The following is a 26,213-nucleotide window of genomic DNA, read 5'->3' on the forward strand; positions in this document are numbered from 1 at the left end:
AATAGTGGCCTCCACTAATCTCTCAATGTCATAGGTATGCCATTATGGAAATTTTTTCCTTCCCTTTGGACCATTTGATGGTCATTCTACATATATATATATATATATATATATATATATATATATATATATATATATATGTATATATATATGTATATATATATGTATATATGTATGTATATATGTATATATATATGTATATATTTATGTATATATATATGTATATATATACATATATATATGTATATATATACATATATATATGTATGTGTATATATATATATATATATATATATATATATATATATATATATTAGTATACTATCTACTTTCCATAACTTGTCTTGGTCTCTAAGATTTCTGCCAGAGTATGATGTACTTTTTTAAAAAATCTGCATCATTTTTCTCTCACTTTTTCCAGATGAATTCTCAACTGATTTAACAAAATTTAATGACTACATTAGCATCTCCCCATGAGTCAATTTTGAAAACACATTTTCATGTTTAAGTAAAATCACAAAAAAATGGATATTAAATCAGGAAATACACATCTCAAGACAGAACTATTTCTCATTCCATTACTCAAGAATGTCAAAATACTATAGAAGTGAGTGATTATACATAAAGGCATGGGATCTAAGGTTGGGGAAACACCAATGATGAAGGTGCTCCCCTTTGCTTTCTCATCTTTCCTTCTAATGTAAGGCTGATTGTTGATACTAATGTTCTTGCCTTAGAATTATTTCTTGAAATGCTAACATAAATGAGTGATCACCAAACAAGTTCCCATATTCTAGTTCATTTATCATGATTCTCTGGGGCTTAGGTGGAATTTGAACATTCTGTTTTCTGCTTTTTTGGAAATACACCCATCCTTTCTAGTTCTTACGCTTGTTTTGCTACCTCTTGAAACCATGAAGCTTGTAGGAAGCTAGTAAAGTATCTGAAAGCAGTTTCAAACAAAAACAGGCACCATGTTCATCTATATAACATACAAAAGGCTGCCAAAAGGGCATGTGGCAAGGGGTATAACGACATGTCATGAGTAATAATCTATAAATAGAAAGAGAACCAAGCAAGGAGGGTAGGAAGTATATAGAGAAAGATTATTATATTAATACATACTTCCTTTCTTGTTGTGGTTGATATATTGAAAACCTGAAGTAGATCTTGGAACATATCAACCATTGGAATGGCAAACTACAGTTTCTTATGATAGAAATAACGGAAATTAGAAAATATTTTGTGAAATTATGCTATGTTATGCTACATGTTTCCTATTTTTACTGAAATTGTCACTGAAAATGTTGGAATCAGATAAAGTTTTAGAAAACTTTTCCATTGAATGACTATGTAATATTTAGTGTAACCTCTTTCAACCAAGCCCAGACAATCAGAACCTAGTCTGTATGCATGAAGAGGTGTATCGATAATTTAAATTAATCAAAACTAAATACTTGAAACCTATACCTACTTCTTAACAATGAAAAGCATTTCTATTGCTCGCACCTGCAGCACCTCAATGATGAGAAATCTCTTCTCAAAAGATTCGAATCATTTGCTATACAGTGTGCCAGTTGATTGAAAGAAAATTAAGAAGAATCAGGTTTTTTCAGAAAAAGGGAAAAAATATAAAATGGCAAAATGATACAAACAAAATAGTAACATTCATAACAGAGAGTTTGTTTGCCCAAAAATGTGTGCTAATAATGATTTCACCCACATTTGTTTTTCATCATAATGGCCATGTTGAGTCTGATTTAATGCTAACATCATCATGCATGCCTACCCCTGATTCTAGAGGCAAATTGTGGCTTTAAAAAATTCAATTAACAGTAAATCTTAATATGGCTAACACTGCTTTCCAGTACCTTTATCCCCCTAGCATTGAATTGTCTACCATAGGTTGCACTGTGATTCTCATAATAGTGAGATTAGTTTCCAATATAACATTAATTCCAGCTTTTTACTAAGAATAAGGTTATACAATTACTTTTTTCGTATATATATACAAATGACCCTCCCAACATGGAGGTTTTCTAGATGTTACTGCCTGGCGGTGATGTGGTCAAGAGGGTGGCATATATACCCATGAGGAGTACTCAACAAAACCATTGAGCTGATGCTTTTGGATAAAAAATGTGAAAGTTTGTGCCAACGGTCTAAATGTGAGGCATAGTATGTTCCATAGCTGCCATACTCTCTGTAGTAGGGTGATATGTTATTTGCTGCACAAGAGCCATTCCAGATCAATGGATGGTAAACCATTTGGGTCCATTTTTACATTTTATATACACTACTCACCATCCTGACCTTATTTAGACAACTTATTTTTACATCATCTATTTATTTCATAAAAAGACAAAAAACAGAAGTCACTTTTAATTAAAAGCTTACTCACCTTGATTTTTTGTGAGGAGATAACCAGCTTCATGCATCAAATTACCATCCAAATCAATTTTTGGCTGTTTTGGTTAAACCTGAACAAATATCCACACCCAGTAGGAAATCAAGGTTTATATTTCTGGGGAATGCTTGCTTTTTTCTGAGATAATCCACTCACTGATCATTGTTTTTTCAAGCCTTGACAATGAATGTGCTTGCGATGGCAAATTTTTTCCAACTTCTTATAGTTTGAATAAATTAGGGGACTCCCTATGCACAACCAACAAAAAATATTATCATGTATAACTTTCAACCGTTTTGCACTCATTACTTTACTTATAATTAAATAATCAATAAAAATAAGGCTCAAAGCTAAAGATGGATATTATTGAATTAGTTAGCATTTACTGAATAGTAGATAAATATGTAATCGCCTTCATTACCCTATTTATCATTTATGGGTGAACACATCCAGAGTTATCATCACAAGGGCTGATTTTGAAAAATGAAGGCAGTGTCTATACCTTAAGACATGAAATTCACACATTATCCTCTGGTGAAATCATTCACTACTCCATTAAGTTCCCATCCGTTACATATACTGCTTTGCTTTATATTGAGTATCAGTGGTTCAAGGCCTGTTACTCATTACAAGCTCATCCACAAGCAAAGATCATCACGTAATCTTTATCGAAGAACCATAAATTATTAAATGCAGATTCCACAAACACAGTTTATGCACTCATAATATCTAGTTAATTATTCAACCAATAACCCATATGATATTACTCAGTATTCCTGCATTTATGGTTATCCAAATAGCTAGGTGCTATAACATATTCCTTGGATAGGATTTTATCAGACTGCATCACGGCTCAGTTAAACAATATGCGATGTTTGTTTTAATGCTATGTATCTAGTTCACAGAAAATTTTGTAGTTTGTACTTAATTTAATTCTGAATATCTCCAGAATAACCTGCACATTTTTTCAACATAATGAAGCTAATTTATACCCTTCCTTTACCTCCTCTTCATCACAAAATTCACCTTTCAACCCTTCCTCCAGTAGTACATCAGCATACAATACAATAGCATCAGCATAACCTCACCCCTTAAAATTTCCCGCAAGAGACCATCTTTGTGCACGCTTGCTGGTACCTTGATGTGAGCAAAAAAAGGCAAGGGATAATACCGACCTCATGTATAATTCTCAGAACCCTAACCTTTAACATAAAAATCTAAGGAGAGGTGTATGTCTTTGCCTAGTCAGCATGTCTAGGATGACTACAATATATCTTTAACCTAACCATTTTATGAAGAACATGTGAGGTTTTAGGTGAGAAAATTTAGAAACTGTAAACTATCTCAATGAAATTTTCTTCCTAATCCACAAGTTCTAATGTCTTCATCTCATTATACACTCTTAATCACTAACCTCACTTTCCTTTAACTCTCTCCAAAGGTATAAAAATCTGCCACACATCCTCCCCTGCCTTTGCCATCTCAGCCTCTCCACAACTCCTCCCTCATGTGCCAGTCACTTTATACATCCTTCCCACGACCATCCTGTATATCTCAAAAATATTTCCTTAAATATGATTTTTTGTGTTGCAAACTAACAATTTAACTGCCATACCAAACTAGTACCTTTACTATGAGACTCGCTGTATCATCCAAAAAAATGCTAACATCTTATATGTACTCCAGTAAATATAGTAAATATTGGAATTTTAAGCACGTTTCCATACATACTATATAAACTCATTATCCTGTAGCTGTACAGGAAGACCACAAGAGAATACAAATTTATTTTAAGAAATGAAAGCAATTATTATTTAATATTTTAAATGTCAATGATATTCATTGCTTTAGTATTTAATCTACTAAATATTATGCTATATTATTTCATTTATTAGTTTCATTCTGAAAAATATTGTAAAACGATTGTTACCAATTAATTATTTTCATTTAAACTTCATGAATTCTAACAAACAACTTTTAAAAAGTGTCATTAATTCAATAACTTGCTCAGTGCCAGTGAGAATTTTTAAGCATATAACTCCACCTTCATCTTGAGGAAACGATTCACATGTTTTGTGGGCTATAAAACCATTAGTTTTATGGCCCAAAACCCTATCACCCTGGCCAGTGGCTACTGAGATATCTATTTCTCTCCATCTGTAACTGACACACACATTAACTTAAAAATAGTTCAACTGAGTTGAATTATTCTTCATGGAGGAATATTTTTCTGCTTCATTGATGAGTTTGATTAAAATCTATTGGTATAAAGCCTGTTTCATGCTAATACATTTTGATCACAAATGAAAATCAATTGCTATTTCTTTTGAAGTGTATGGACTCCAAATTTCATTGTCAGTGATGGCATTTTCACAAGTCTCCTTTACTAGGACAAAATATTTCTATAAAGGTAATTTCTAAGAAGCACCTATGAGATAGTATATAGTGCAAAAGAGATTTAATACAAAGGAGAATTGGTTGCTGTATATATATGCCAATTCTTACAATTAATAATGCATTATTAACTCATTTAAATCATAATATGATAGGCATTTGACAAAAAAACCAACATTGTTACCATTATTCTATTATAAATTCAAGGGTTTCAAAGCTGTATATAATTGATTCAGTTATTACAGTTATTCAGTTATTACATATTTCTAAGAAGCACCTATGAGATAGTATATAGTGCAAAAGAGATGTAATACAAAGGAGAATTGGTTGCTGTATATATATGCCAATTCTTACAATTAATAATGCATTATTAACTCATTTAAATCATAATATGATAGGCATTTGACAAAAAAATCAACATTGTTACCATTATTCTATTATAAATTCAAGGGTTTCAAAGCTGTATATAATTGATTCAGTTATTACAGAGATCCATTCCTAATGTTTCATTCTGTTTTCTTCACAGGTAGGTGTTGCCTGATGGTGCTGCTACGATAGACTTAGGGGCCCTTTGCAAAGACCCTCCTCAAGTTTAAAAAATGGTAAATTCTTGAAACTATTGCCACAATAATTATATTTCACAAGTCTGGTATGCAAATCCCTTCAACATAAAAAGGGGATCAAAAAAATATTGTTAAAATATTACTCCTTCATTCTAAAAACATTTATGCCGATCCCAAGAATGTGTACCACGACAAAGGTCCTATGGATATGGGTAGGTAGCTAATGACAATTTTGATTATAAGCTTTGTTAACAAAATGAGAGTTGTAACTGTTTTACCAGCCAGGCATTCCTTGTTATTTTTCACACAAGTAATTCTACTTCATCAACTCAAGTTTCCTTAGGCTAAAGCCACACGGTGGTGAGGGGGTGTGCTCTCTCAAAACAAGTTGCAGAGGCAGATCAATAGCTTGGGATAGGCAACTTAAGAAGTATTTTCACCTTATTATTATTCCATGTTATGTAAGACTGGTGTGTACATTTTTATCACGTTGTCACAAATGCTTTCTAAAAATGATTTATCATAATATTTGCATTTGTTGATTATCTTTGCACAGAAGAAATTATTATCTAAACCAAGGGAATGAAAGATATGTTTCAATGTTTATGACTCTCATAAATGAAAGCACCACATTATTATGTAACATTTTCACTGCACAAAATTTTTTATAAAGGCTCATATTGTCCCTCAAGTGCATACATGAACATACTTTGGTGAGAATTGGTCAGTGCTGTGCTGGGTAAGATACCAAACCAGCCATTATTGATAACATACAACGGTGGTCCCATAAGTACCCAACCAAACAAAGAAAACAAAAAAATTATGGAAAAAAAATGAATTTATTTTTCAACATTATCTCCTTTCAGCTCTATACACTTTTCCCAGCAATGCTCAATAAGTTTGATACCCTTTTTATGATAAGAACTGTCTTGCTTCTCAAAATAGCCATTAACTGTCGACATCACTTCTTCACGGTTGGAAAATCTTTGGCCATCAAACGATTTTTTCAAGTTTGTGAACAGAAAATTATCCGAGGGGGCTAAATCTGGCAAATAGGGTGCATGAGGTAGCAATTCAAACTTAAATTAATGAATTCTGGCCATTGCAATAACAGATTTGTGAGCTGATACATTGTCTTGATGAAACAGCACTTTCTTCTTAGCCAAATTCAGAAGCTTTCGCTTTATTTCTTCGCTCTAATGTTGTAATAAGTTCTCGCCGTTCATAGTTTTTTCCTTTTTTCAAGACAGTTAATGAAAATTATCCCACCTCCCTTTTGAATCCATTGTTTTGATTGTTCTTTTGTTTCAGATTTGAATTAATGGACCCATGTTTCATCCATGGTTATGACACTGTGCAAAAATTCTGCTTTCTTGCTGTTAAACTTTGCTAAACACTCAATTGAAACATCTTCACGACACTGGTTTTGCTCGAGTGTGAGCAAACGCTGCACCCATCTTGCACACAGCTTTCTCATGTCCAAATTTTCAGTTAATGTGCTATGTACCACACTTTTTTAAATACCTACTATGTCTGCTAGCTTGTGCACTTTCAGTTGACAATCATCCATCATCACGTTTTGGATTTTCTTCGCCGTTTCTGGAGTCATCACCTCATTTGGTTGACCGATGCAATGCTCATCTTGACAGCTGGTATGTCCTCGTTTAAACTCTGCCACTCAATATTTTACTGTTGTTAATGAAGGAGCAAACTCAACCAGAGTACAATCCAGTTCAGCTTTTATATTGGTTGGGCTGAGGCCTTTCAAATAAAAGTATTGTATCACATAACGATGACCAATTTTCTCCATGTTCACAAATTCACTGAAGATGTTCACTATTGATGGCTTCCAAATAAATACTAAACAACGTGGCATCTTCAAACTTGAAACAAATGCTTTACAGATTGCAGAATTTCTAATATAGTGATATTCTTCAAACAACTACCGTCATCTCTAGGTCAGGCTGGGTACTTATTGGACCACCGTCGTATTTTCAATTTATACCCAGATACATAATTTATCATCCACAATTTTGTTGGCGTCTAGATTGATTAAAAAATAAAAACTCCATTGTTAAAAAGGTCGGGATGCAGAGAAATGATCAATAATTGACCTTTCACACTGCAACAAAAAAGGAGAGTACAACCACAAAATTAAAAAAAACATAAAGAAGGAAAACTATGGAGATTCATATGGAAGAAGATTATATTTAGAGGTTGTTATTAAATAAGTCATAAAAACTTAAATAGATTTAGCTTTCTGACAGCAGTTTCATTTTAAATGTAGTGGAAGAAATGTTAGATTTTGAGCATTTAGATTGAGGGTCTCTCTACCACAAATTATCTTGCTATGGACAGCTGTTATTATAAAAAAGAGAAAAGGACTTTTTCTTAACGCAATGGAACAATGCAGAATGAATAATTGTATATACGGATTGCGAAGGATATTTAGATATTCAAATATTGGCCTACCTGGAGACTTACCAAATACCCTGAAAATGGCCTTGACTGACTTCTTTTGCAATGTGAATGCTCTAGTGGCCCCCCTTTAATTACCCTAGTACATTATTTCACATGAAACATGGGAGCAAACATAAGCATAGAAAACCCTTTTTGAAGATGTGATAGTACAGTGGGTAGGGCATTTGACTATTGACTGGAGATTCCAATCTTGATTCCTGAGAAAATCTCTGGGTAACCTCAGCTTCACCCAAGCTGTATGATTTTTCGGGTACCAGATCTTCCTGAGAAACCATAAGTGACACAGGGAAAGGAACTGGCTCACCTATCCTGATGTGTAAATTTCATTCAGTGTTGGGCTTAACTAGAAAAGCTCTATCCACACCCATCGAGCCAACCAATAGGTAGATAATCATGAAATTTAAACCGTTTTCAAAATGCTAATTGAGGTGATTAATGCTTTCTCGTATTATGGTGGTGCAGTTACTTGGTTAGATGTTTTAAGTAAGTACTTAAATTGAGATCCTCACTTAATTGGAAGATCCAGGAATATAACAGTGAAAGAATGTGGAATTGTATAATTATTAATGGTTATCAATGGACTGCATGGGGAGGAGATATTTTGCAATGGTATTGTATAAAACAAGTTTTGCCAATACTTACAGAGAAACCTTTCCTGGCATTCTACTAATTGAGTTGATTAACACATAATAATCATCTTAAAATCAAAATTGTCTAATTCTCATCAAAAGTATGTTCTGTTGTTGTGCAATGGCTATCACCACCCACATGAAATATATTTCATCCACATGAAACAAACTTAGCTTGAACTTGGGGAGACCTCTTGAATTAAGCAAATAACAGGTAAGTGATATCTCTAAAAACCCTCCATAAATACCCAGATTAACCTTTACAGAATTCAGAAAACAATTAATAAGCTCATACTGATTTTGAAGGACCGATATAATAGTAGCCATGAATTATAAATAAAATTGCGACTAAAATGAGCATGGTTTGTTTTCCAAGAGATAAAGTCTTGAAACAGGACAAAATTTTTAATTGTAGGATTTGATCTACCTTTGGAATTGTTTTTTTATGAAAAAGAGCAGCTATATGTCATTGCATCAGTTTAGATGTATACCTATTATTCGTTAGAAATATAACCATACACCAACAAAGCATTTCAAGGACACTAAAACAACTGACTATGCTAATATTACATCAACAGGTATTCTTGATGTGCACAATTTAAGAATGGCCAGCATTCTGTTTGCACAGCACTGCAGAGAGAACATTTATCATCACCACTTTATATAAGCTTACTTTCTTCACTCTTAGTAGGGGTATAGAGAGTGAGAAATAAATACCAATGGAGACAAAGTTAGTGCTGGTTAAAAAAAGAGTAGGGTGCGGCTATAAATTAATATTTTCTTTGAAATATTGTTGATGTGGGATGAAGGTATGGGACAAAAAGTTAAAATGAGAAAATCATATACCAATGATGAGAGTTATTCAACCTGCAATTCCTAAACAAGTGATTGAGAGATTATTTGAGACTGCCGACAGTGTCTTTCATACGAGTAACTAAACGCGATGAAATAATAACCTACTATGACACAATCACATTAATTCTATATAAGTTCGGAAGAAATACATACTTTTCCTGGTGAGGTCACCTTCAACAATCCGGTAATTTTATAATTACAAGGATTTATCTGGTGTGCAATGCAATCCACCGAAATAAAGAGTTACTAAAAATAGGTACGTTACAAGATTCCCACCAATTACAAGCTCGAACCAGAGGTGATTTCCCCAATTTTATTGCTTTGATGCGAAATAATCATGCATACGGCTACAATTCCAAATAAATTCGTTCTTCAAATGAATTAATCTCCTAATTAAAATTCGATATACTGATCTAATGTAGATTATGATACATAAGTAATGAGTAGATTACAAACCATGTGTTACTAGCACAAATATTACCTTTCCTTGCGAGCAATCTCGTCAAATTATAAATATATTTTCTCATAAAGCTGTGATGCGTTCCAGCACAAATCTTAATTTCTGGGAAGTTTACTATTCTCGAATATGCGGGATTAGAACTATTAACTAACGATGCAAAAATCAACCACTTATACATCAAGGTAACACTGATAGAAGCGTGACTAGACCGCCATTCGAATTTTGAGTCTCCCAATAATCACCAAATCGCGAGACTCGAATATTAAGCCTCCTAACATTAGAGTTTCACGGTGCCCGAAACCAAGATAGCGGCTATATCAAGCAATCCCCCATGACCCTTCCGGTTTCATCGCACAGTTTCAGGGAAACAGCCAACTCTCACTAATCAAGCACATCGTAATGTGGGCATTGAGGATGAAAACATGCAAATACCATGCAGAAAAGTTAGAAATGTGAAATGTTAGATTTGTAATCCCTATCAATCCCAAGCCCTTAACATTCATGTCGTTCCTAATGTATTGGTGTTCAATAATTTTTTTTCGCTTCCACAAATTTATTACATTTTAGTGCTATGACCTTATGCAATCACGAACACCTTTTTCATAACTACTACTAGCCTTTTAAAAAATCTAAGAATATAGAGTAGCTACCAGGTCATGCGATTCGAAACTAAATGGATGGTATATGGGTGTATAGTACTATGCGGATTAGTGAAAATTATGTTTAATTGAGTAATAAAAATTAGCGTAGCATACGAATTTTCCCCAGTACAATTCCATATGCGCCAACTGTTATTGATCTGTCATATGAATGTTTTTCTTCTTGAAGGTATGTACCGAATTAGTTACCGAGTGTGAACTATGAATTTAATACTCTTTCAATGTCTATTTCCTCCAGTAACACATTTTTTATAAAACTATACTCTCCATTGTAACCAATACCATGGTCAATAAGAGTAGCAGCGTACGAACTCCCGCCTTTCGATTGTATGAAGACACCCTGCCACGACGGAAAACGAGGGAAATTACTTCCGTTTCAAAAGTTTTCTTTGTTGGTCTTAGAAATGTATTAGCATTTTCATATGAATGAAAATTCAATCGGGTTAAGACCGAAAACGATAAAGTTATAGAAATTTAAATTAATTTTTTAACCGAGACTAGAATACAGTGATACAAATACTTGTGCTATCCGACAACCTGCTCTCACAATTACGCCACACCGACGACCCAAGAAATAATTCCTTTTGTCAGCAAAAATGTGAAAACATTTGTCAGCAGAGAAAGCTCATCTAATGGAAAACTTGCAGTCAGCAATGCAATCAGCGCAAGATAGTACACGCATCTTCTAAGTGAAAAATAAAATATTTCATGCCTAATTAATGAGCTATGGCGAATCCTATGGTATGCCATGCAATGGAACGATTGATTGAGGCGAGAAAAAATAAAAGCAAGAAAAATTATTTTTGGGACTATATCCACAGGAAATCAATATTCATTCAATTTACATATTTATAAATAGCGCTATTAAATTTTTGGTATATTTCGATAATAATGCAAATATTACAACGCTATCTATAGGGAATGCACCAAAATATCAATAATACATTTCTGTACCACAAGAGGGAACACTGAATCCATCTCCTGGTCACGTGACCTATTTCGGCAGCAAGTGTTTCGCGCCACGTTGTGTTAGTCACGCCGTTTCTGACGATAAATGAATTCAAAGCCGCAGTAGAAAGACGCATTTGCTTTTTAATATCAATTTTATTCAAGCAATCTAAAAGTCGAAATGGCAGAAATTGAGGATACTCACTTTGAAACGGGTGATTCCGGTGCTTCGGTGACCTACCCTATGCAGTGCTCTGCACTACGTAAAAATGGCTTTGTAATGCTAAAAGCTCGACCTTGTAAGATTGTAGAGATGTCTACTTCAAAGACTGGCAAACACGGGCATGCTAAAGTGCATCTAGTTGGGTTAGATATCTTCAGTGGCAAGAAATACGAAGATATTTGCCCTTCGACTCACAATATGGACGTTCCGTTTGTGAAACGTGAAGATTATCAGCTTACTGATATTTCTGATGATGGTTATCTCTGCCTGATGGCGGACAATGGGGATCTTCGTGAAGATTTAAAGGTCCCCGAAGGAGATTTGGGGACCCAGCTTAGGACGGAGTTCGATGCTGGCAAGGAATTGCTCTGCACCGTCTTGAAGGCATGTGGCGAGGAATGTGTGATTGCTATCAAGACCAATACTGCTCTGGACAAATAACTGATTGTTATGCTGCCATTATGCGGGGCTAACGAGAATAAGCAGTGGCGATGCTTCAGCAGATGGCTGGGTGAGGTCCTCATCAGTGAATGTTCGGTATACTCCCAAAATATGTAACGGAATGGGAATCATGTAAAAGTTGTTTAATTTACAGTTGTGGGTTTTGTGTTTTCAGTCAAGTTAACTACACGCGTCAACTTTTGAAACAATTAACAATAGCATTTCCAAGATATTTTGTAGTTATGCTAATTTGATGTTCAATTTTGCACAAGGGCACCGATTTACCGTTGAAACAGAATCGTCAAATCGGACATGGACTTTTGCTTCACCGCAGTGCATTGTGCCTTTGTATTATTGTGTATTTTCGCTGTGGAATTTCTATAACAAAAATGCTTACGCTATTTTGATTTGTCAGTTTGTGTATAACGTAGGAGTAAGAGTTATCATACATTTAATTTTGAGAATTACTGACGATCAATCACTTATGCAGTACTTGATGGCTTTGATGTTACGAAGAAAGTGATATGGTGTTGTTTCTAAATGCACTTATCTTTATACTTTTGTTAATATTGTTACCTTCATGGTTTGGTTTCTACTGAAGAAGTGGTGTGGGGAAGCCTGTTTTCAGGTATTACAGAATACTTGACAGAAATGACACCGTATATTTTGCCTTTTAAATGTAAGTTCTTGAAAGCTTAATTTGCTGTGTGAATTTTGTGTTGAAGAATTTGGTGTGGATTATGTACCCTGCTGAACATTGTGATGAATCAGCCTTCGTAATAACTTGCTCTTATGTCTCATTACTCCCATGTTTTTAAAAAGTTATATAGCATCAAAGGTTTTCATGTAATGAACTTGCATGCAATAAACAAATGAACCGACAGTAAAAAAAATACATTTTTTTGTTTTTAACCACACCTTTACTGGAATTTGAAAGATGAGCCTTAACCGAGAAACAGTTGCAGTACATTGAAAGGATAGTAGAAACTTTGCTAATTTAGATACGCAGGAACTTTTTCGTTTAATTCTACTTATTAGTATGAATTCATCTTCCACTGCTGACAATAATGCAAATCTTACTAATGTTACAGTATTTTGTATCCACATGTAGCTCAAGGAATATGATTGTGTGAACATGAGCTGTACTGATGCCGGTATTCGGAAATTCGACAGAGAAGCAAGTACGAATTTGTGGTAAGAAGGTAAGTAAACCACTTAGGGTCTATTGGAGCAATCGAAGATGTAATTCGTAATCGTTTTCATTTTACGAATGCATTTCCTACACGTCATAATATATTATGTATTGAACAACTTCGCAAATTGGTTTTGTTGTGCAAATATTAAGTTTCGTGGTTATTAATTTTTTCAATTCAATGTTAATCTATTCCTTGATAAAATCTGCTGCTAGGGCGTATTCGTTTGTCTCACAAGCAATAATGGCTTGTAATGAAATCTTTATTGGGCTCATATTGGTACAAGAGTTCCAATCGGTGCGACTTAATGTAAGCAAGACTGTTCATCTGCTTGGGGAACTGAATGTTATCTAGAATCACCAAATCTCTTCAGAGTACCAGGTTGTGATTAGTTTAACACTAGTGCATCTTTGGTGGGATGCATATACTAATCGTCAGGTTCAGTCATGAAGTAATAATTTAGTTAAAAATTCCAAACTACTAATTAAACCAGATGATTTTTATCTGCATCCTTGTGACAACTGATTATAGCACCTAGCTATGGCCAGGTTGATTAAACCTTCGAAGTTGTCGAATTTTAATGTGTTCTTTTGTTCACAATTACTACTAGAAATACTTAACCGCAGAGGAATGCATTTGCCAAGTTTGCATTAGGTTTATAAATTATTTATACCAGGGTTCTTCATACCCAGCAGCTTAGGGGAGAATTAGTTAGCCACGCAAGAAATTAATAGTTATTTCCCTCATGTGTACAACCATTAGGGATTTCAAGGTCAGCTTAAGGACAACTTTGTCAAGTTCAAGTGTGATGACACTGCTGTAACTAGGGAGATGTAATGAAGACATTCAAGGTCAATCAAGGACAAGGAAGAGGAGTTTTATGTTATGCCAAGCATGTATATGCTGCATCATACCTTTCGCATCATTCCTTTCACCAATTACCATTACCTGTTTATTGGTGTGACCAGTTATTTTTTTTCAAATTTCACTGAAGTGAATGTTATTCTTTTCCATTTAACTTCAACATATAAGTAATCTGTCGTTTGGACTATTGAGCATTACTCTTAGTTTTTCAGATAATTTGCCAAATCTACATCATATAGATGTCTTGAATGTGCCCCAAGTAAGTGATGCAAAATGGAACTGGACCAGTGAGACAAACATTCTCAGTATCTTTCGTTTTTCATTCTGGGAATGGTATAATGCAAAGATAAATCTTAAAAAGGCTTTAGGGATTTGTATTTGGTGCACATGGTTAACCTCCTTCCTCAGTACTTGTGAAAGTGAAATATCAACAAGGGCTCATGGTCTGTGGAAGAAAGCAAATAGGCTAGAGACAATACCGACTGATAAGAGGATACATCAACTGATTTTTTATCATCAATACCAGTACAAGCTTCTATGCTGTAAATAACTGGTGGAATATATCTATATGCGACATATCTTCTGATATTTTGAGGTACCTCTTTATCTAAATATTGATGTAAGAAATATTCTTCATATGGGAGTAAATGTATTGTGGGAATGTGTAGGCATTAAACTGTAGTGCCTTCTCCATTAGTATTCTTGGTTGCATCGGTTCCCAACCCAAGGTGGTTGAATGAATGCAGTGGAGGGACATTTGTCTATTAACAGCACTTTAAGATGTTTCAGGGTACATCAGTATTTTTCTGCTCGATTTCCTATACATATGTGAAGTTGGGTAGAACTATAGATGTATTTTGTTTTATATTCAACCAGATATGTGGCTCTTAAACTAGTGAAAAGTAACAGCAGTACTACCAATTGACTTGACATGTTTACAATAGGAAAGTATTGATTTCAATTTTCTGAGGTCCCTAATTGGCTTATATGTTTTTTTTGGAACGTAACTTACAGATGTAAGGGATGTATCAGTTGAATGTGATACCTGGACTTCTTTTAGCTAATTTTTTTATTTAGGGTTTTGAGCCAGAAATAAAACTTAGCAGCAAGGTAACTGTTAGGTTAGCAGATGATTAAGCAACAGATAGCCAAGGGGTTGCAGTTACTGAGTGCTTTACAGGAGAAACGTGATAATTACCAAATGAAGATTAATCACAAAAACAATGGACTGAAGTAAAAAAAAAACAATGTATCTTTCCACTAAATTTTTTATTCGGTACAACTAGTTTCGATTCATTGACGTCCTCAGGTATGTAATTTAGTGGAAAGATACATTGGTTTTTTACTGCAGTGATCATGGATTTCCACGAAGTTAAACGTGAAAACATCGACTATAGAAAGCAAAAGAATTCTCAAAAAATAACAAAGCATACTTAAACATTAAATTAGGAGAGAATTAACTAGAGCAGGTGAAGCAGTCAATGTATTTGAGCAGCAATTAAAAGGAAAAGGGTTGTGGCAACAGTGGTAAATTTATAGCAGGTACATTTAATTCAAGAGGTTAGTGAAGACTTTAACATGGAACTTGGCACTGTTTGAATTAGAAATCTGAAACCCATTTCTTATAGATACTAGTCAATTAACTATCCATCTGAAAAGTATTAACTGTAATATAAAACTTCAAAATAGGTTTATTGGGGAATGTAGGCAACAGTAGTGTGCTGCACCATTTATTATAATCAGCAGACTATGTATATGCAAATTACGAGGACTTGTAAACTGAATTTTAGCTTTCAGTTGGGCCCCTGGTCTTTGAGTCAAAGAGTATGAGTGTATTTTGGAGGCTTTTTGAGATCTTGACATGAGAAAAACAAGGATGACCAGCAATCAAGTTCTAAATATGGCGGGCAGATGGAGGAAATGGGTGAAACCTGAGGATGAGTAAGTGGAGGAAACATGGCGAGATAGTGGGATGCTGAAGGACATGATAGATGTAAAAGGCCGACTGTTAAGTAAATATGGAAGATGAATGAAGGAAATAAGATTAGACAGAGTTTATGAAGAACTAAAGAAAGATTAAGTGTAGGACAAACATGAGCACATTCTTGTAATATGTTGAAGCTATTAGTTGCTAGGGACTGTCCAGAGCCTACCTTTAATAAGTAGAATACCTTCGATGGATGGTGAAATATAAACCAGCTTGGGACATCTTCCATTTCTACTCATATAGGCATTTTCCTCAATAAGGTTCATGTGCAGGGCTCTCTGAAGCTGCTTCAGGGTGGTCACCCATTCATCAAAACCAGGGATGACATAAAACTGGAACTGAGCAGAAAAAACCTAAAACTTAAGAACTTTAATATGATTTTACTGGTATTTATATAGTGGGTTATAGAAAGAGAAATGAATTTTATTTTCACATGATTTTGATGTGAATAAGTATCCTATTGTTTTTTTACAATAGTGACTGTCAATGTGACATGCAATCATCAAAAAGGTCAAGAATTGTTCATCACATTTTCTGCACCTACTCTCTAATTACTAGTGAGATACGCTCCATATCACAAGTAAAAATTTTATTTAGGTGAACCATCAAATTTTGTAAATAATTTTATTTATTCATAATTACTCATAAATGACTATGCCATAGGGAAAAATCTTGAAGTGCAAACACAAATAAATTTAGTTAGCAGCATCCATATGATCACAGTAGGGAGATGAGATACAAATGGTAGCACACGATCTTAAAGAAAGAAGTTTTATCCTTGGAAACCTTCATTCAGTTACCATCTGATTGTGAGCCACCTTTGCTTTCATTTCCTGGTTGAAGTTTAATGAAAATCAGTTACAATAAAAATATTAGTAAAAATGGACCTTTGCATTGGATTTGATGTTTTCATTAAAAAAAGTAATATCCTGCCCAAGGCATTTTGTTATATCACTCAAAAATATTTCTAATAATTCTCTAAGTATGATCATACTAAAACGTTTTTTGATGTCATGGCTTTCCTTGCCATTAGAAGTCCATTCACAGATTGCTTTATTTCTGCTTATATTTGTTCTAAATTATGAATGTATTTCATCTTAACAAGGAATTTTCATTCAAATGTAATGTAATTGATGTCATTTGATCAAAACATCTTTTGAGCTAAAATTTGTTTAAAACAGTATGTTTATTCTATTATCCTTGAGGAATTAACATTGTATGTAACACTGAAGCTAGAGAGTAAATAATTTCTATTTATTGTTTCCTTTAATCTTAGGACTAAATAATTGGCCGTGTGACTCAGGATTGGCTCTCAATTTTTTTTCAATTAGATTACAGGAAAATGAAATTATGTATTATTATTTCTTACATCATAACTACTGCTAATAAATATCAAAAATGACCTTTGATGTGTTAACATTACAAAGAGTTGACAATTTTAAGGGACTACCAAAGAACAACAGAAAATAATCTATTCAATCCTTTCTGCCAAAAATGAAAAAAAGAGTTCCTTCTGATTAAGGTAGTAGTTGGCACCTACTTGTTTTCAGTGCGTTTTGTGGAATGAAATTTTGTTGTCCATACTTCTATTTCACTGAAACTATTGATGAATAATTGTAAACTTTGATGAAATTAAATGTAGTAGATAACTCCCAATTTCTCTTCCTTAATAGCCGTACATCAATCATAACCCAGTTGTATATTAAATTACTACCAATTCAATGATTGCAAAAGCATCCTGTTTCATGCTCACGCATTATGATTGCATGTAATTATTGTTTAATAGGTAGAATTTTCCATACTAGCTGTAACTATATTTGCTGTAGACTATCATTATATTAATCAGTAGCTTAAAATAATTGCAGATTTTCTATTACCTACTATATCCATTGCCCGACTCTGAAGGTCACCACAGGGACATGCACATATGAGGGAGTTAGGATTCTTGCCCCCTCTGGTGGTGGTAGGTTACCATCTCCTGCCAATCCAGGGGTTGCAAGTTCAATTCCCGCCCGGGTGGGGTTTTTTCCACATAGAACATGGGTGTTTGCCATTTGCCTTTCTTGATTTTCATGTTCAAAAGTCTAATGTCAAACCTAAAAACAGCTGTTTTTGAGTTAATAATAAATAAATTCAACGTGAAGAATAGAATAGTCATTCAGACAATTCTCGGAAAAAATAAATATGAAAATTATATTTTCACAATGGGAAAGAGATGATTTTGTGGGAAAGGGATATGTTTGCTTCACAAGTTATATACATACCCTGTAGGTTGTCGTGAGGGTATATGGCTAGGAGAGTTAGGACACCAGCCGAAGCGATTATCGCAATAAGTTAACGGTAAAGTAATTAATGATTATGTGTTTGAATAATACTCTTAAATCGTATACCACATAAAAGGAAAATACATGTCTACACATTTTTAAAGATAGCATATCAATGAGTAAAAGAGTTGGATTAGTTATACTATGATCTACAACGTGAACCATCAGCTGTTCTTCATAATGTATAATGCTTATGCAGTCGTCAACTGAATATGGGAAAAAAGGATCTTTGACAATTAGTTTACAAGGCTCTGTAACTTGCAACCACTGTCTCACTCACTAGCCCTAAGGACATCCCCTTTGTTTTCAGATCTGAGATCAAAATTTCATATTTCATTTGGCGTAGCCTTCCATCTCTGTAAATGAAGATATCCAAATTGAATGAAAATATTGGAGAATATCCATGTATTCTGAGCAATTTTTAATGAATTTGTTGGTTGTTAAATCATGTTTGTGCTAGAAACTGCAAATGAATACTTTTAAGAATTCATGTTAGCCATTTCCACTCAGTAACCACAGTAAACTCCTTTTTTTTCAATGCTTGATGATTTGAAGAATATATATAAAAGTAATTTTGCTATATGCTCAATTTCAACTAATTTTGCCTTAAGCATTTATATTGGTGATGCAGTTAGTATTTATAACTAGATATATTACTGATAATACAAAAGCAGCTGAATTTATGGTAAATACTCAAGATAGCGGTGAGAAAAGGAGAAAGAATACTCTCGGGTACTCTTGAATGATAAACAAGGAAGAGCTCTTGGGTTTTCCATCAGGTCACATTGTTAGTTAGCGCTGACATTTCAAAGGCTGAGTATTGTCTTGAAGGTGAATGTTTAGAGACAGGATCATGGAGGATATATATACATTTAGGTGTTAATGAAACACCATTAATATTTCAGTAGATTGATGTAATATTCTTAGTAAAGTTATCTTACATGAACAAATCCATGTCATTTATAAGAAGTATTCCTAATTCCTTAACTTATAAAAATATGCCTGGTAAAATCCTTGCTCTAGCATTCACCGCGAATATGATGACTGACTCAGCTCTCTAAACATGAGCTTGATCAATAATTGAATTCCTTGGGAAACTAAAGAAATTTCCCTCCAGGTATTAAAGACAAAGTGAGTCTGTCTGCCAAATTTATAACACAACTGTCTGTAATTTGAGAGGGGCCTGATTATGAGCATAAATCTGAACTTAAAAGAGTTTTGTACTAATTCAATATGGTAGGAAGGAAGTGATCCTAGCCTATTATTGTGAGTTTCTACCATAAGAAGCAGGCGAAAAATGGCTCCACTTCGCATCAAATTAAATTAATGTGGTTCGTGTTTGTAAAGACCATTAAAATGTTTATACTTTCTAAAAAACTTCTGCCCATTTGCCTGGTACAAAACTGGTCCTCTTAAGAGTTAGATAGAGAAACATACATTGGCATAGCACTTTTTTTTAATGATTTTGCTAAGTAAATGGACTTCAATAAAATTGCCCTTTCCACCTTCTTCTATTCTAAGAATATTTAAAAGACATTTTCTTCGGTGCAACATGGCCCTAATTTTAAAACACATGACTCTTCTGGGAGGCAGGTTTGTCTTGAAGCTACTTAACTTCATAATTTAATCTAGCATTTATTTTGTTTCCAGATGAATCAGTTAAAAGAAGAATGCAAATATAAACTACACCAATTTTCCATTAAAATATATGATAATCAACTCATTTTGGCCATAATCATTGCCAGATAGAAAATTTAAAGTAATTTCTTGCTTTGGCATAATGTTTTATATGCTTTCCCTCTGCCATGAATCCTTTTGTTACTGCGGAAGGATTTCCCCAAGGAACCCTTTGCAGGAAGTTAAATTCCCTCAGCTTCACAGATAACCACCTGTTTAGATTCTTTTCTTTTTCACAAGAAAAGACTGGGAAGGTTGCACTTAATATAATTTATGATCACAAGAACCAACACATTTTTATAAAATATCTACTAATACCCCCATTGATAATATAGAGATATAAATGACATGTTGGGAAAGGCACATTAGGAATCAGCAAAGGCAGGGGCAAATAAATAACTTCTGAAGCAACAGATACTGAGAGATATACTCAGGAGACATCCTGAAGCGATTGTTTAGGAGGGAATATCATTCTGACGAGACAATGGGGCAAGACGAGTAAACACTTACGGTGCTAGGCAGGATAATGGCGCTGGAGATAGGATTGACTAAGGACACAATTGCATTACAACTCTATATTGCATTGGATACTCTAGTTTTTTTATTTTGTTTTTGATCATGTAAAAGAATTATGTGAACTGCTGGATGAGATTCTCAGAGCTGTAAAAGAGAAATACATCATTCTAATAATGGGAGATTGGAAATGAAGTAGCTGGAGAGAGCAGGAAAGTCAGAGAGCAAGTGCATCAGCCATGGGAAGAGGGATGTCAGATGGAAGACCACTAGATCATAGCATAAGGGAATTGGCAGGAGAAAGGGAAAAGTTAAAGCTGCAGTCAGCATTTTCAGAATGAATTTATGGTGATGATGAATACTCCCATTACCCTCCCAATGATCCACCATTGACCATTCTCATATCTACTAGTTACTCACTAGAATTCAGTTTGCATGTTAACAAAAATCACTGTGGCCTTTAGTTTTCCGTAACTTTTCATCAACTATGAAATTATAAATTGGCACTTAACCATTCTCATTGTATTGCCAGTCAGTGATCCTTCAAGAGAGATTACTGAGTAAACAACCTCTACTGCTACAAGAAATATGGCTGCATTTTCAGATTATATAAAAGTGGACTTCTATAATATATTAAATTGACAGATTTATATACATATAAATCTTGATTATGAGATACTGTGAGAAATAGGACCTTTTAAGACATCTGTCCTATGGAAGTATGATTTGTCAGAGAGATTAAATAATATATAGGTGCTTCTACAGCAAAGCGTTTGTGTTTTGCATTGCACAAAGGATGACTGGAAAAGAGGTATGGAAATTAAAGTAGAAAGCAGCATGGAAGGTAACATTAGGCAAAATCTGGGGAGCATGATTTTATGCCTAGAGGGGAAGATACATGGAATGGATCATCTAAGTTTACTTTGATTAATGTGATACTTAAGAAATAAATTGATAAGTTAAAGGAAATTTAATATGGATTTCTCCATTTGGAGAAGGTATATAACTTTGTGAATAACATGTGGTATATTTTGAGAGGATATGTAGTGAATGAGCAGTAATGACTAACAACTACTGTAAAGGAATATATGGACATAATAAAGCAAATGTAAGAGTGAATAGGGCATGAAGTGACTGGTTCACAATGAAGCATGGCATTAAATATGGATACATAACACAGCCATGCCAATATTTGGGTATGTCAGAGATGGATCCATGTAATAGGCAAGTGAAATACTGGTGATGTGGAGTACAGTGACAATGCAGACTTTCTGGTTGATGGCCCGACCGATTTGGAGGGAGTCCTGATAGAGCATAGTGAGGTAAAAGGGAGAATGGCATTGAAAGTAAATTTGCCTAAAGAGGAAGTATTTGCAACTGTTAAGGAGAATGGGAATAATGATTGCACAGTGGATGTGAATAGCAAAATGATAGAAAAAGTGGATTTTTTTAGTATATCCTCCCAGGAACTGTGCAAAGCATAATGGGATAGATGAGGAGGATTAAATGTGTGAATTTTTGTCAAAGGCAGCAAAAATGACTACATACAAGTATTCTCCAGCTCAAATTATCACAAAATAGTGAAACTTGGATATGCCACAATTAGCATAAATATAGAATGAATGCAGTGAGTACAGGGGATTTGAAGAGTATTTGTGGTAAAAATAGGAGCTTGGATGAGTAATGAGTGGTTTTGATGCCTTGATCATACAGAGGTTTGAAAGAGATTTGGTAATTTTGAAAGAATGGATGAGAGATGAAAAACTTAAAAGATATATAAAAGTACAGTGAACAATTTCAAAGAATGGGATAGACTGAGAAATTCATGGGTGAATGGAGTCAAAGAGACTCTCAGAAAAAGAAATATCCTACTAAAAATATTCAGAGCCTCAGGAACAGATGGACATGTATGAAACAATGTGTTGATCTGGCAGGTGAAGCATGAATACCCTTATAAGGACAGGACAGTATGGAAGAAATTAGTGAAGGCAATAGGTTTTCAATGTTTTCTGGCTCAAATTTTTGGAAGTTCATGTTAATTAAATGAAGAACACAATGTATTTTTCCATTGTTCTTTATTTTGGTACTAGTTTCAATGCTTACCTTTGGTACCTGATGATGACGCCTAAGCATTGAAACTAATTGTGCCAAAAAAAAGAACAGTGGGAAAATACATTGTGTTCTTCATTTAATAGCAATAGGCTTCCTTAGATGACTTGAAATCAGGCTTTTAGATATTATATTAGCCAAAAAGAAATTACTTGAAGGGTATGATATAAGAAAAGACTTAAATAGTTATTAGGCAGTAAATTTGGGCATTACGAAATTGAAATCACTAAAAAAATCTAGCTGTTTTTTCCTTTTAGCCTTTAAATACTAAAATGATATTGTTTAAATTCATGACCTTAATACGCAATATTAGAATAACTAGTATATTTCCCTATTTTGGCATTTGGATAGGCATAAAAAGTATGCTGTATTGCAATGGTTTCCAAAGAATGAGGTGTATATTTCTTCTGATTTGAGAGTTAGTGTAATGGATGTCTAATCACATATTTCAACCAGAAAAAATGCACTCACACAAGCAGGACCATTTTTTATAACATCCCTATAGAACAACTCAAGAATTAAGGAAAATTGGCAAGTAAGAGATTTTCTGGGCTCATTCTTAGCATGTATGAGGCATGAATGTGGTTGAAAGACTCAGTTATCAATACTTATATCCTAAAAGAGGGATGAGTTGCAGTATTTGAGAACTATAGGACAATTAGTTTGATTTTACATGCAGCAAAGGTAGTATGTACTTTGGATCATCTGAAAAAGAATGGGGAAGAGATCAAATGAGTACTTAGGCAAATATCAGTTTTGAATTAGAAAGAAGATGGGTATGTGTGATGCTATAGCAATAATGAGATCACCAGTAGGAAAAGGACATAGTGTACAGCTGGGGTGTATTTGTTTGCTATGAGGGGCAGTCAAATGGAAACCAAATGCCCACCATAACCCACAGTCCACGCGAAAGGTGGCAACACTTGTTGTAACATATTGATACTGCCATCACGCAGGTAGGAGAACTGCATAGTAACAACTTGGGCATGGTAACAAGGTGCATGCAGTTGTTTGGTTGTCTTCGTTGGTGCACGGACTGGCCTAGTGTATACGTCCAGCACTCGAAATGAAGGCAAGCAAAGTAGAGGTGTGGTTTGTTTTCTGGTGTCTGAGGGTCCTGGTGTACATGAATCCTTCATCACAAGTCTGCTGTATATGGTGAACACTGCATGTCACTGAAAAGTGTGCACAAGTGGCATAGGAGGTTCTGAGAAGGGTGCATATCATTGCAAGACGATGCATACCTGGTTTCGTTCGGACGAGGAATTGCAGGTTGTGGAGCCATCAGCAACCTATTTCTTTCTACAAAACTGCAATTGATCATCTTGTCTCCCCGTGGGATAAATGTATGAACACTTTTGGTAATTAATACTTTTGAACTAAACTATTCCACAGTTACATTGTAGAGGGTGTTTGGTTTTCATTTGAGTGCCCCTTATATATTGACTTTAAGAAGGTATTCAACAGAGTTAACTGGGCACTAATAATGAAAATTTTGCAGAAGATGAGGATACTTGAGGGATATATGACTTATTGTGTCCTATATGTGTTTCCTAGTGCACAAGTGATGATAGTGAATGGAGAGCTGTGGTGGGCAGTGCTAGGAAGGAGAGTAAGACAGGAATGTATATATATTCTTTCCTTTTCAATGTATGTAGAAGATATTTTAAGGAAGGGCTGGAGGCAGAAGTGTGGGGAACTCATCAAATCAATTAGATTTGCAGATGATCAAGCATTGTTTGTCATTCCACCAAAGGGTTGCAGTCATTACTTAGTGTATTTCAGAATTAGCAAGATGGATAAAGGATGAATATTAACCAAAAGAAAATGAAAGTATTGAGATTTTCAAGAAATAGGAAGGCTAAGGTAAGCATTCAAGTTGGGGGAATACAATAGCCTAGGTAGAATGTTTACCCATTAAGGAAATCATTGGATAAATAAACTTGGTATATTTTTACAAAAAACTTTTTTATAATACTACCTGTGTCGACATATAGGCAACATAATCAGGTATGATGAGGCGATGATGATAGGCATCAGGTATTATGACATTGCCAATGCGTTGAAACCGGTATTATAATAATAAATATTTTTGTGGAAAAATGCAAAGTTTATTAAGTCAGTGATCATGAATTACCACAAAGTAGAGCCTCAAACAATCAACTTTATTAAGGAAATATCTGTGAGGTTGGTGGGCCATATAGTAAGGAAATGAGTCATGTAAAGATAGGTTTACAAAGAGGTGGGAGTACATGGCAGGCACCTTAAGGAGGTGCCTGGTATAAAAAAAGACTAGTAAAAACTTAAATATGCAGCACAGTTTTGCATGCCGAAGAAACTTGGGCTTAGAGGCAACAGGATTAGCATGGATTGGAGGTTTTCAAGATGAGGGTATAGGTAAGAATGGAGAAAATGAAATGGACAGAAAGGAAAACAAATGATGAAAATATAGGCATCGAAGGGGGAGAAGGATGGCTATTGGGATCAATTTGTAATAAGACTAGAGCAGGAGATACTCAGAGACAATGCAATTCAGAAAGTGGTGTTAGATGTGAGAATGTTGGGAAAGTGAGGTAGAGGGAGGAAAATTATATATATTTTCGATGGATTTAAGCAAAATAGGAAGTTTAAACAGCTTTCAAATAAAGTTTTAATATGTTGTATGGGGTTTAAGAATATTTTGTGTGGTGTTTTTAGGAGACTTAGGACAGTAGTGTTTTGTGCAAATATCCAAAAAAAACCTACTTTAATCTGGTAGACTATTGCTAAACTCATAATTGCTATTATGATTTGTCTACTGCCAAACATTGGTTGTTGGGCAAACATTAATCACCACTACATATTTTAGCCTCACTTAACAAGACACAACCTGACACCCTACGCTACAATTAATGAATGATTCCACATACATTCTATCCAAAATGACTATCCCTTTCCTTAAAACTGCCTTAATTGCTTAATATCTTGATCTCTATCAGTCTTCAACATTACATCGCTGATCAAAATTCTCAGCATCCATCTTTCCTGCCTTCTTTGAATTTCTCTTAAAAACTTTCCCTCCTCCCCTACAATGCCTAGAAAATTCTTATTTTGTTTGCCTTTCCATCCATTTTAATTGTACATCCTTCTCAACGCTCATATCTTAAAAGTCTCAAAACTATGCCTATCATCTTGCTTTAACAACCAGGTTTCCAAGATGTACAAGATCATGCTCCTTATTCAAGTTTTTAGTAGTCTTTTCTGAACATCCTTATTCAATGACCCTAACATTAATTCCCTCTTTCTTGTGAAAGCTTTTTCGCCAAGTACAACTCTTCTGATATCCCTGCTACTTTGACCATTTTGGTCCAAAACACTTTCTAGATAAATTACCAATTCTACCTGGTCTAGTTTTATCCCCCTACCTTAATGTTTAATTTATCCTTCCTCTTTCTTAAAAATGTCATAATATTTGTTATGTTTACATTGATTCTCATCTAATACATG

The 26,213-nt window shown here is 34.4% G+C and overlaps 2 protein-coding genes across 2 annotated transcripts in view; both read left to right on the forward strand.

Annotated features, from left to right (window-relative positions):
- LOC139693309 (GTPase-activating Rap/Ran-GAP domain-like protein 3) overlaps positions 1 to 26,213 on the forward strand; it is a 303,563-nt gene that overhangs the window by 38,045 nt on the left and 239,305 nt on the right. The window lies entirely within an intron of this gene.
- Positions 11,420 to 12,945, forward strand: LOC139693298 (eukaryotic translation initiation factor 5A). The gene has a single exon (XM_071591415.1). It carries the CDS (start codon positions 11,578 to 11,580, stop codon positions 12,058 to 12,060), a length of 483 nt encoding a protein of 160 aa, XP_071447516.1. The 5' UTR covers positions 11,420 to 11,577; the 3' UTR covers positions 12,061 to 12,945.

Source organism: Hetaerina americana, unplaced genomic scaffold, assembly GCF_022747635.1.
Source record: "Hetaerina americana unplaced genomic scaffold, ioHetAmer1.1.p SCAF_1, whole genome shotgun sequence".
In the NCBI taxonomy this organism is placed as follows: Eukaryota; Metazoa; Arthropoda; class Insecta; order Odonata; family Calopterygidae; genus Hetaerina; species Hetaerina americana.

Bases quoted from the DNA above. Each gene is read 5' to 3' on its own strand.
- LOC139693298 (XM_071591415.1), top strand. From the start codon at position 11,578: ATGGCAGAAATTGAGGATACTCACTTTGAAACGGGTGATTCCGGTGCT.